Consider the following 13,846-nt stretch of genomic DNA (forward strand, 5'->3'; position numbering starts at 1 on the left):
TAGAGTTGCCAGATTTAGCAAATAAAAATAGGGGACGCTAAAAATGTGTTCGTCGTTGATTCAAATTTAACTGGGTTTTCTGCATTTGACCAAGCAGCCCTACCACAGAGGCAGGTGGAGGCAGGGCGTCTGCAGACATTTCAGGGAGACATAAGGGGCCAGGGTGGCGGCAGGGGAGTTAAGGAGGGGCCTCAGAAAAGTCAAGGGTGGCCATATTGTGCACTTTTCCGGGGAATAGCTCTGGGAAAGCGAACTTATCGGTTCTTCCAAGCGTTGGCCAAGGGCTCTTCGGGGAAGGCTTCCCCGTCTCTTTAATCCTCCTGCGCCGTGGACTCCCCGCAAGCCCAGCCGCCCTCGGCCGCCGCGGGAGGGGAGGAGGCGAGGGAACGGCCGCCCGCGGAGCAAGGGCCAGCGCGGTAACCCCGCCTTCCGTGCCCGCAGGGGCGGGGCCTGAGCGAGGAACCCGAGAGCAGCTTTCTCTCCCCCGGATGACGAGCTGCAGGATAACATGGAGTCGGGCAAGATGGCGCCTCCCAAGAACGCTCCGAGAGATGCCCTGGTGAGTGCGAAGGATGCGCGGCGGGGTGCGAGGCTCCGCGCGGCCATATCCGGGGCCCGAGATGTGGGCCCGGGCGGAGAACCTGGTGATGGGCTTGCAGGCCGAGTTCAGTCCTGCCAGGGCCGCCAGGAGTAGTAGGCTGGCGTGCCCTGGACCCCGGGGCTCTCTCCCGCCACCCTGGCGGCCCGGCTGGAGGGAGGCTAGCGCCCTCCGAATGCGCCGGCCGGCCGCCCAGCTTTATCTCCTGAACCTTGGGCCCCGGCCGCCTAGCCATCCCTCCCCGTCTGCGAATCCTGACTCGTACGTCCAGGGTTTTGATGCTAAGTTTCCCCGGTAGCCACATCTGAAAATGACAACCAGCTGTAGCCACCCCTACCTAGGGAGGGAAAGCCAACCCGGGACTTTTTCTTCTCTTTGCCCCCGCCCTCACCAAAAAAAAAAGTTTTCAGCAAAGAGGACTCTGAGGGCATTTGGTGTGATCTTTGTGGGGCTTCACAGGTGGCGCTAGTGGTAAAGAACCCTCTTGCCAATGCATGAGACGTAAGAGACAGGAGTTAAGAGATCACTGGAGGAGGGCATGGCAAACCACTCCCGTATTCTTGCCTGGAGAATCCCGCGGACCGAGGAGCCTGGCGGGCTACAGTCCATGGGGTCGCAAAGACCGAAGCGACTTAGCATGCATGCATGACACTTGCTTGAGAGGAAAAGGATGAGTACAAGTTTGGAACCCAGAGAAGGGAGACCTTGTATCACAAATATAATTATTATTTTCGGTCCAGTCTTGATTTCTACACCTCGGTTAAGCATCTGACATTTTTATTTGAATCCACAGGTGATGGCACAGATTCTGAAGGATATGGGAATTACGGAGTACGAACCAAGGGTTATAAATCAAATGTTGGAATTTGCTTTCCGTAAGTTAACATCAAAAATTTGCCTAACTTGTGAATTTGAAAAATCGTTCATTGTAAGAACATTTTCAACAAAATTACTTTTAACAATTAATGTCATAACATGTCATTATATGCACTTATCCAAACCCACAGAATGTCGAGTTCCAAGAGAGAACCATAATGTAAACTATTGATTAAGAGTCGGACATGACTTGGCTACTAAACAACAACAGACAAGTGATTATGATAGGTCAGTGTAGGTCTATCAGTTGTAACAGACGTGCCACTCTGCAGGGAACATTGATAACAGGGGATACTATGCATGTATGGCTGCAGGGAGTATATGGGAAATCTCTATAGTATCTTAAATTTTGCTGTGAACCTAAAACTACTCAACAAAAATTAAGTTTTAAAGTATGTGAAAAAAAATGTCATAAAATTCAGAAAGCAATAAAAAGGAGCTCAGGCTAGGAAACAGTATCTTGTGATCATCTGTTTAAAGTTGATCATATAGATAGGACAATTAGACATTAAAATCAAAATTCATAAACTTTCTGGAAATTAGTGAAACTTTTTATTAAGAAAAGTGGCCATAAATGTTAAGCTATTTTTATATGTTTAAAAAATAATGTTTTGTTGTTAAAGGATACGTGACTTCAATTCTGGATGATGCAAAAATTTATTCAAGCCATGCTAAGAAACCTAATGTTGATGCAGATGATGTGAGACTGGCAATCCAGTGTCGGGCTGACCAATCTTTTACCTCCCCTCCCCCGAGAGATGTGAGCAAACTTTTATTTGAAGTTCATTTTACTTATAATTTTTAATTGTTGTTCTAATAGGCATTTTTTTTTTAGTTCTTACTGGATATTGCAAGGCAGAAAAATCAAACCCCTTTACCACTGATTAAGCCATATGCAGGACCCAGACTGCCGCCTGACAGATACTGCTTGACAGCTCCAAACTATAGGCTAAAGTCCTTAATTAAAAAGGTAAGAATTTTTAGTCATCTTAGCTTTTTAAAAGGGTAAGATGTGTTAGGGGACTTTGTAGAGAGCAAATTTTTGTAAATAGTGCAGGAAATTAAAGGCTAAGATAAGTTAAATACTAAATCTATAATCTAGAGTGAGGGAGCTGCTGAAAACCGTTATTAAAGGTGGAAGTTTTAAATTTTTTTTAAAAAGTAAAATTAGTTTTCTAAAGCGTAAGACCTAAGCATATACGCTGTTCAGTTTTAAAGCCTAAACTTCATGCTTACTTAAATGTTAACAATTTCCTTATGTTTCCGGACAAGGAAACATTCACCTGCTGTGAATTTTCCTGACATAATCCATCACCAAACTCTTTGTGCCACTCCTCAATACATGGGAAAACTTGCCCAGAGATGGAGGTATGTTAGGCTTTTGTTAGATGCATGTTGATTTAGCTTCATGGGCATAATAGACACCTTCTTATACCCAACAAATGACAGAGATTAAAGTGCCATATAAGGTAATTAATAGAAAACTTGGGTCATCACTGGGATGACCCTGAGGGATGGGATGGGGAGGGAGGTGGGAGGGGGGTTCAGGATGGGGAGCACATGTATACCCATGGCTAATTGATGTCAATGTATGACAAAACCACTACAATATTGTAAAGTAATTAGCCTCTAATTAAAATAAATTTTAAAAATAAATAAAAATTAAAAAAGAAAACTTGGGCCTTTAATTCTGCAGTTTATTTAAATGTTCAACTTCACAAATTCTTGTAGCTAAAATTCAGTGCCAAATGCTGTGTGAAGAGTTTTACATGGATTATTCAAGTCTCACAAATATCCTATGAAATAAGTAGTATTATCCCCATTTGACAGATAAGAAAACTGAGGCACAAACAGGTTAAATAACTTGCCCAGGGTCACTCAGTGATAAAGCCTGGATTCAAACTCAAGCAGGTAGGCTCCAGAGCCTACAGTCTTTACCACTATACTATCCTGAATTTTTAGCATCTAAACTATTGAACTTGTAAACATTTTTGAAGTTACTTTGTGCTTATTCCCAGGTCTCATAACTCCCAGTCTTTACACTACACCGTAACAGAGTAAATGATAAACCATCAGGCGTTGGACTTGCTTTCTAAAATATGACCTAAGGCTTTCCCACCACTGAGAAAGTTCTCCCCACATTGGGCTACATTTGTACCTCTGAAATTCCACTATAAGGAGTGTCTTTCTTTTGGGGTTAAGATATTAACTAGTTAAGATTCAAAAATCATAGGGAAGTTAGCTGTTATACCCAAATAAGACTCTACTTTAAACTTTAAAACTATATAGAATTATATAGTTTATATATATATTCATATCCATGTTGATATAGATATGTATTGTTTCCATTACTTGTGTTTATATGTGAGTGTGCGGGGGTGTGTGTGTGTGTGTGTGTGTGTGTATGTATTTGCAAAACCTCTAGTTTAAATGTTGCATTAGAACACTGAACAAAAAGGCATTCTTGCCATCAGTTATCCATTGATAATTCACATCAAAAATCATAATTTCATTTCCTGGTAAGTTTAGGTGTCAAGTCTAAACAACATTAAAACTAATTTGATTTTTAAATCCCCTAGGGACCTAGCCAAGGACGACTAGTTCCACGGTTAAGTGTTGGAGCTGTTAGTAGCAGACCTACCACTCCTAGCATAGGTAAGTGAGAGACAGAAATGGCTTTTCTGGCTGGTAAAGAAGAAGTACCCCAGCACTTGATTTTGAACTATAATCCAAGTCAAAAATGGAGTCAGAAATTCCCGTATGTGTTGCCATTCATACATTTACTCATCCTCTAGTATAGCGGTAAACATATATTTTATCAGATTTCAAAATGAGACAGCCCCAAGGAATATCTGATCCCAAATGAGCATAGCATTGGATGTTACTCAACATTATTGTATGTACTAACTGTGGTACCAAAAACAAAAGTTTAAGCTGTGTTCTTTATGGCTTTTATACAAATGAAGTTGCCAAACTCACTCATGGTAGTAGCCTACCTATTATCAGAAATTAAATTTCTGAGTAAATTGGCAAGAGATGCAATCAAAAGAAGTTTAAAATACACAGAAAGCTCAGTCATGTCCGACTCTTTGCAACCCCATGGACTATAAAGCCCATAGAATTCTCCAGGCCAGAATACTGGAGTGGGTAGCCTTTCCCTTCTCCAGGGGATCTTCCCAACCCAGGGATCGAACCCAGCTCTCCCGCATTACAGTCTGATTCTTTACCAGCTGAGCCACAGGGAAGCCCTAAGAATATCAAAGAATATCATTTTTAATGTAACCTTTCCAAAAGTAGTACTATTATCCTGTACTGATCAGTGAGCACCCCTTCAAACTGTCTTCTATGTCATTTTTAACAGGTCTCCATCGTTCTTTGAGCATTTCTTGCTTTCTGGCACAAGATGTTCCAAGCTCATCTTATATTTTCTTTACCCCAGTCCCAGAATTATCCTTTCTCCAAAGAACCCTCATTCCTTTTAGTAGAGAATGGTATTTAGAAACCATAATGTCATTGCTATTTAGATAAGAAACACATAAATAATGGATCTAGATTTCCTGTTTTTTTGTTCTATATTCCTGCTGGATTTCTTTCATAGTCAAAGTCTTTTCAGAAAAAAAAATCCCCTTCTCTTTGACCAGTAGTGATTTCTTGGTTTTTATTTCTTATAACTTGAATCTATAGATACATAGCTCTAGGGTAAGCAGCATTTGATTTTTGAGACGTGTAGACAATCTTTCATATTTTCAAGGTGTGAATTCACATTTTGGCATTTAAAACCACCCTGGTACAGTATAAATTGTGTACTTCTAATTATATGCATGTCCTTTATAGGCAGGAGTTTGCATATATAATTTCTGTAACTTTTTGATCATATACTGTTTATCTGTTGGTTCATATTACTAAAGTGAATATCAACTTTTTAAAAACTCTAGGCTGTGGTAATCAGTTACATGTGTTGGCAAGTTAACCAGTTTTAGTTATCAGTTGTGATTTTTATTCCTAGACATTTATTGTACATGTTTTAGAGATTTTATAATCTATAACGGACAAAGAAACATTCACCTGCCATGAATTTTCCTGACAAAATGAAATATTGCTTCATTATCCATCACCAAACTCTTTGTGCTACTCCTCAATACATGGGAAAACTTGCCTAGAGGTGGAGGTATGTTAGGCTTTTGTTGGATGCATGTTGATTTAGCTTCATGGGCATAATAGACACCTTCTTACACCCAACAAATGACAGAGATTAAAGTGCCATATAAGGTAATTAATAGAAAACTTGGGCCTTTAATTCTGCAGTTTATTTAAATGTTCAACTTCACAAATTCTTGTAGCTAAAATTCAGTGCCAAATGCTGTGTGAAGAGTTTTACATGGATTATTTAAGTCTCACAAGAATCCTATGAAATAAGTATTGTTATCCCCATTTGACAGATAAGAAAACTGAGGCACAAACAGATTAAATAACTTGCCCAGGGTCACTCAGTGATAAAGCCTGGATTCAAACTCAAGCAGGTAGGCTCCAGAGCCTACATTCTTTACCGCTATACTATCCTGAATTTTTAGCATCTAAACTACTGAACTTGTAAGCATTTTTGAAGTTACTTTGTGCTTATTTCCAATGATTTTTTCTCACCTTTTATTAACTCCATGTGTTTTGAAGGTAGTTTCTAGTAGGCTAAAGGAAAGCAGAAATTGAACCTATATAATAAGTCATCTAACTAACATGATCTGTTAATTACAACTATAGCAACCCCACAAACAGCATCTGTCCCAAATAAAGTTGCACCCCCAGTGTCAGTGACAAGCCAAAGATTCACGGTGCAGATTCCACCTTCTCAGTCCACACCTGTCAAACCAGGTAACATAATGGGTGGGGCATGGGGGGTTGAAAGTTGTTCTTTTAAATTTTTCTGAATTTTAAAATTTGTGAGTGATTGTCATTATTGAACAGTTTGTATTCCCATAGCAATAATTGAATTGTTTTACTATCATAACAGGAAGACTGAATCAGGGTTCATCAGAGGAGGTCTATAACCCCATTACATTGTATGAAATTTTACATATATAACATTTGGGGGGGGGAGGGAGAGAATTCAACATGATCATCAGATTCTCAAAGAACATAGTGTTAAATCTCAAGAAGATAATACAACTTAGTGTATATCAAATGAAAACTGTATGTTTATTCAATTCATGGAAGTATAGATAGGAAGTTTGAATATAAGTAGAATTCTAACATAGTTTATTCTTGAATATGTTTAGATTTCACATCTTCTGAAACTAACCGTGTACCATAAACTACTTATATAAAATATTGGTCTGTAAGGGAAGGATGATTCCTGACCTTGAACATATGTCTTTAGTATGTTGCACGATGAATCCAGTCTACTGCTTCCCATGACTAAGTACTGATTGAAATTTTAGGTAAATTAAAAAAAAAAAACCTAACAGAACTTCTTTAACCTTATACTAGATATTAAGTACTTTGAAACATTAAAAAATGTAGTTTAACTCTTAATGCAGTATACCACCTCAGTTTCTTCTATGATATAGTTTTACTTCATGCTTTTAAAATTATTATTAGAATTACATTCAGCTTTGTGGAATACTTGTTACTCTTAGAAGCATTATACTTTGTGTACTCTGTTGCTCTGGGTCTCATTTTTTAATTGAACATTAAGGGAATGTAGTATTTTAGTCATAACTCTGCCAATATCTTTATCTAGAGGCCTGTTGCCATTTTTATCTTTTGTGAAATTTTTGTCACCAAGAAAAGCAGGATTACACTTTTTCCTTCCAGATTGAGTTGGTGTAGTATATTCTTGGTTATCAAAATACTCATAGCTTTTGGACGCTGAAATGGTAAATATTCATGATATGTGAAGAAACATATACATAACTATAGTATCTTAATTACATAAAAGTGGATGCTTAATTTTGTAGATACACAAACGAGACCTAGGACACAAACAGTAAACCACTTATGATTATGGATGACTTTGGTTTTTTGTCTTGTGTTTTTTAATTTTCTTTTATGCACGTTAACTTTTAAGAAATGTTATTTTTAAAACCTTTTTTAAAAAAGAAATTGTTATGAGAATTACATTCAACTTTGTTGAATACTTTTTACCGTATGTTTCTGATTCTATGTAGTTCATAGTTTGGATGTGTTTTCTCCTCTGTTTACAGTTCCTGCAACAACTGCAGTTCAAAATGTTCTGCTTAATCCTTCAATGATTGGGCCTAAAAATATTCTTATTACCACCAACATGGTTTCATCACAGAACACGGCCAACGAATCAAACCCACTGAAGAGAAAACATGAAGATGATGATGACAATGATACTATGTAAGAAATACAATGTAGTCTCTATGCATTTCAAACTTGTAGTTGGTTCTGAACCCATATACCGAACTAGAACATTCTTGATCTCAAGTTTTATCTTAGAAAACTTAAATGTAGCTGCAGTATTTTTCACGTTAGTTTAAACTGTTAGATTTCTTAAGGGTACCAATGTTTTTTCACTAGGCTTCAAGTATAAAAAGCTAAGTGCTTGTTTTTTAACAGTTTCATTAATGTTGACTCCTGCTACAGTAGTTCTATTTTTGGAAACAGCTTTCTGCAGTGTATCTGACGTAGTGCTTAAGTTTCAGTTTCTAAGCCTGATCAATGGACTAATCTTTAACAGCCTAATTTCTAATCTATATTTAAATACTTCTTTTGAAAGATAAAATAGTCACTTCTATCGTCACCAGCTTTTTTGACCAAATCTCTTAATTAAGCAAACATTTCTTGGAGGGGATAGATTTAGAGCAATTCTGAATTCATTTTGAATATATTTAAACTGTAACCTCCCACCTCCTCAGCCCCATTTCTACATCCCATTCATTTTCTGCACTACCTCCTCTCCACAGGCTTAGGTTTCTCCCTATTGCTCTTAAATTTAAAAGGCTAAAACTGGACTGTTAGGAATATAATTCCTGATAATGTAGTTGTGTCATTTTTATTTTTTTTTATTTTCAAGCTGTTACTTTTTGTCTTTAAATTAGTTTATTTTCTATTTTTTAACTTTACAATACTGTATTTGTTTTGCCATATATTGACATAAATCCACCATGGGTGTACATGTGTTCCCCTTCCCCCTTCCAGAACCCCCTTTCCACCTCCCTCCCCATCCCATCCCTCCAGGTCATCCCGGTGCACCAGCCCCGAGCACCCTGTATCATGCATCAAACCTGGACTGGCGATTCGTTTCACATATGATAATTTACATGCTTCAATGCCATTCTCCCGTATCATCCTGCCCTCGCCCTCTCCCATAGAGTCCATAATACTGTTCTATTTATCTGTGTCTCTTTTGATGTCACGCATACAGGGTTATCTTTACCGATTGACTAAATACCATATATCAGTTCAGTTCAGTTCAGTTCAGTCGCTCAGTCGTGTCTGACTCTTTGCGACCCCATGAATCACAGCACGCCAGGCCTCCCTGTCGATCACCAACTCCCGGAGTTTACGCAAACCCATGTCCATCGAGTCAGTGATGCCATCCAGCCATCTCATCCTCTGTTGTCCCCTTCTCCTCCTGCCCCCAATCCTTCCCAGCATTAGGGTCTTTTCCAATGAGTCAGCTCTTTGCATGAGGTGGCCAAAGTATTGGAGTTTCAGCTTCAACATCAGTCCTTCCAATGAACACCCAGGACTGATCTTCTTAAGGATGGACTGGTTGGATCTCCTTGCAGTCCAAGGGACTCTCAATAGTCTTCTCCAACACCACAGTTCAGAAGCATCAATTCTTCGGCACTCAGCTTTCTTCACCGTCCAACTCTCACATCCATACATGACTACTGGAAAAACCATAGCCTTGACTAGACGGACCTTTGTTGACAAAGTAATGTCTCTGCTTTTTAATATGCTATCTAGGTTGGTCATAACCTTCCTTCCAAGGAGTAAGCATCTTTTAATTTCATGGCTGCAGTCACCATCAGCAGTGATTTTGGAGCCCAAAAAAATAAAGTCTGACACTGTTTCCCCATCTATTTCCCATGAAGTGATGGGACCAGATGTCATGATCTTAGTTTTCTGAACGTTGAGCTTTAAGCCAACTTTTTCACTCTCCTCTTTCACTTTCTTCAAGAGGCTCTTTAGTTCTTCTTTGCTTTCTGCCATAAGGGTGGTGTCATCTGCATATCTGAGGTTATTGATATTTCTCCCGGCAATATATGTGTTAGTGTACTGTATTGGTGTTTTTCTTTCTGGCTTACTTCACTCTGTATAATAGGCTCCAGTTTCATCCACCTCATTAGAACTGATTTGAATGTATTCTTTTTAATGGCTGAGTGATATTCCATTGTGTATATGTACCACAGCTTCCTTATCCATTCATCTGCTGATGGGCATCCAGGCTGCTTCCATGTCCTGGCTATTATAAACAGTGCTGCGATGAACATTGGGGTACACGTGTCTCTTTCAACTTTTTAAAACCTGCTTCACATGCCTAATGGTCTGTGGTTTACTTTAACTGGAAGGTTTACATTTGCTGTTTTTCTCTCCATACCAGAGTTGTTTTATCCCTTGCCTTTTATGCCCATTGAGCATTCCTCTGCTTTTGACACGTAGTTTCTGGGTCAGTTATATTCAGTTTCAATCTTATATTCCAAGTTGATAACTCCACCATATTTCACATTTCAAAATTTAACACAGAAGATGGTATAGCTTAAAATCTGCCTTGATAAGTATATTTACACTGGACCTAGGCAAAACCACTGAAGAGCAAGTGTTTTCTTCCTTTTTACCACCCGCATATATGTTTTGATTACTACTGCTTGAACCCTGCTATTGGTATAGTGCAGATCAATTTTCAGCTTGTTTCTGAGAATGTCACACATAAGGATGGGATCACACCTGAAAGTTTTCTAATTTTCCTTCCTATAGAAGGCCAAAGCAAACAAATTAGTGTGATGTGACTTGTATTTAAGTGTACTCTGTATAGGCTTCCCAATAATATTGCTAAACAACTTTCCCTATTTTCCATTTGTATACATCTAAACACCTTATTGGGAAAAACTACAAAGCTTTCAAAAACATAAACAGGCTTATGTTGTTTTTGTTAAGTAAGTTGACATATTCAACATAGGAATACTTTTGTAAAACTTCTAAAATAAATTTTCATTATCACTATTTAGAACTTATAGCCAAAGATCCTCAAAACTTAAGACGCAGGTTAAGTTTCATCTTAGGATGGTGCTTGATACATCAAAGAAAAATAGTCCAGTAACATGGAAGAAATGTCTCATCAAAACTGTGATTGTTTTTGGATAATAGGAAAAGGCAATATCATAGGACAAATGTTCATTATGTAGCATAGGATGTCATTACTTGAATGTTCTCAGGGAGGTAGCATGTCAAAGGCCTAGGTTCTAGTCCTGGCTCCATCACTAACCAACTGTGTGACCTTATTTCACCCATGAGCCTTGTTCTCACTAGTAATAGGAAACTGACACCAACCCTGCCTACCTCACAGGGATGTTGTGAGGGTTTAATTGGTATATGTGAAAGTTCTTTCAAAATTGTAAAAATGCTATATAACTCTGAGGAATTGTTAACATATTTGTTCTAAGATTATTAATAAAAAATTGAACTTATTCTCATGTTTTATTTAAGGGATTCAAAGAGGATGAACAAGGCCTATTAATTCTGAAATCCAAAAGACAAGATTTGCTTAATGGATGAGTTAATTATAAATCAAGGAATAGCTTGCTTTTATTTGGAATCAGCTTGTGACTCATCATAATGAAAGGAAAATAAATATGAAAGAAAATACGCGTTTAAATCTGTTAATAACATAACATGCTCTTTTTACTTGTATTGGAATATAGTTGCTTTACAATGTTGTTAGTTTCTGCTGCACAGCAATGAATCAGATATATATATATATATATATACCCTTTTTAAAATTTCCTTCCCATTTACACATGCTGTCTTTAGTGGGAATCTATACATTTAACTGAGCCAGCCAGTGGATGGTTTGCTCTTTCATATAAAGACTGCTTTATCTTGCAGATCTCCCTTTCCTAATTGCATCCGCCCATTCCAGCATCAAGAATGACATCAGGCAGCAGCACTTCTAGGTGAAATTTTTTAAAAGATGTACTATAATAAATTAGGTAACTGTCATTCTAAGTTCTTCCTTCTACAAGTGGGAAACAAGTGTCTTTAATTGGAATAAGAATATAGGGATACAGTCAGAATTCGGGGAAGGGAACATGTGGCCTAAGGAGTCCAGAGTGAAGAGAAGTACTCAAGAGGTAAGGAAAAAAAACTAGTCAGGAGAGGTGCAAAGCAGTGTGTGTAACATACCACCATACATAACCCACACACACACACACACACATCCCTGTTGTATATGCATTAACTAGCTCTAGACTGAAGGAAACCAGTCTTAACAGTGATTGATTGCTTCTAAGAAGGGAAACTGGCAGCTAGGGAACTAGGGTAGGAAGGGGTCTTCTCATTGTGTACCCTTTTGACTTTTGTATCATGTACTAGAGGGAAGTTTTACACATAAAAAGGAAAATAAAGGAAGCTGGAAACATTGAACTAAAGAGACTGAACTCATTTATGACATGATTATAATTTTTTTCTATATACCGGAATACATGTTTTCTGGAGGTTAAAAGTGAATTTGCTACACTTAAACCTAAACCTTTGCAGTGTTTTATCAATAATTCCTAACTCTATATTAAACCAGGAAGCACATCTTTGTTCAATTCTACCTTATGTACTCATAAGTTGTTACGTACTGCCTTCCTTAACTCGGTTGTAAATTCCTTTAGGACATAAGTGTTATATTGCCTCCATTATGTCCTAAGCATATACCAGGTACTCAAATATTTGGCTATTGGCATTTCCCCATTCATTTTCTGGATTAATGACTGAAATAAATGGGGAAAGATCCTGGAAACAGAGTCTAGTAGAAAGTACTCGTACAGTCGGGTTGATGGATGGATGAATTGGCAGTTGTAGAGTCTTAGGTTTATGGGCATTTACAATTCTTTCAGTTCCTCTGTACATTGAAATAAAATATTGGGGGAAAGGTAATCAGCAGGGGGAAAAAGTCATCAGTAGGCTGAAGTTCTGGCCCTGCTATTCACTGGATCAACAGGTAGTGTCACTGGGCCTCACCAACAAAAAGATTGTACTAGAATTCCTGCTTTTCAAATAAGGTTATAGCATACTATTAGAGGTATATAGAAACATGGTGTTTTTTAAGATTAACTACAGCTATGAGGACAGTATTAATTAAAATACAAATGAACTTTTAGGAAAAAAATTCAAGCCATCAAAATTTGTTTAAAGCGGCCACCAAAATGTTCTTTTGCTGCTCTCTCCAGAGTTAAGCAAAAGGTAGAATAAATAATATTTATTAATAAAATAGTCTACAATAATCATCTCAGAGAGAGGCACGATGAAAAATCACCAGCCTTTGGAGTCAGACAAACCTGGATTTTAATCCCTGCTGTTACTTACTGGCTCTGTGATTGTGGCCAATAGTTTAACTATCTCTTTATCCATAAAGGTGAAATATATACTCTAGTATGTAAAACGCCCAGTAGAAAAATTCTGGTTAAACACGACCTTTTGAAAATACATGTTTACCTCTGCTCCTTCCTGAAACTCCATTAAAGTGACAGGAACGAGAAAGGAGGGACAATTACAAGGACAGTAAAAGAATCATGTCATTGGAATTACTTTGATCTTTTGGTACAGTGTCATTAGATTTTCGGCAATGACAATGAATCAAAGCCTCTAATTCTGAGAAACTGCTGTGTAGGCTGAAATTCTACATATAATCAAATAGGCAAATATAAGAGTTAGATAAAGATATCTTCAGACATATAAAAATCTTGCCTCCTAGGCACTCAATTTCTCATAAAGCTAGTGGAGTCTTGTGTTCCACAAAAGGAAGAGTAAAAGAAGAAAGGGTTGGGAGGGGAAGAGATCCAGGAAAGGGAAGGCCCAACACGGAGGGGTTTAAAGGAATCCCGAAGCATTACCCCAGAGAGATTTCCTCTGGAAAGAAGAAACCCCAGGGCAACAGCTGTACAGCCAATCTAGGGGGCATCCAGGACAAACTGGAACAGGAACACAAAGGACTCCAGAAGGGACATTTCTAATAAAAATGAACCAACTGGGACTTACCCCAGTGGTCCAGCAGTTAAGACTCCATGCTTCTGGCTGCAGGGGGCCCAGGTTTGATCCCTGCTTAGGAAGTTCCACATGCTACACAGTGCAGCCAAAAGAAAAAAAGAACCAACTGGTACATTTGAGTATGTTGGGAATGAATCAGTGATAGATACACAG

At 38.3% G+C, this 13,846-nt stretch overlaps 1 protein-coding gene across 1 annotated transcript; it reads left to right on the top strand.

The window, feature by feature from the left end:
* The first annotated feature begins 500 nt into the window (after positions 1-500).
* Positions 501-11,127, top strand: TAF9B (TATA-box binding protein associated factor 9b). Its single transcript, XM_081563552.1, has 7 exons — positions 501-559; positions 1,392-1,473; positions 2,098-2,234; positions 2,310-2,444; positions 4,054-4,129; positions 6,230-6,340; positions 7,672-11,127. The coding sequence occupies exons 1-7, from the start codon at positions 509-511 to the stop codon at positions 7,833-7,835; spliced, it is 756 nt and encodes a 251-aa protein (XP_081419678.1). The 5' UTR covers positions 501-508; the 3' UTR covers positions 7,836-11,127.
* The last annotated feature ends 2,719 nt before the right edge of the window (positions 11,128-13,846 follow it).

This window comes from Giraffa tippelskirchi, chromosome X (assembly GCF_054371585.1).
Source record: "Giraffa tippelskirchi isolate mGirTip1 chromosome X, T2T-mGirTip1v1.2.pri, whole genome shotgun sequence".
In the NCBI taxonomy this organism is placed as follows: domain Eukaryota; kingdom Metazoa; phylum Chordata; class Mammalia; order Artiodactyla; family Giraffidae; genus Giraffa; species Giraffa tippelskirchi.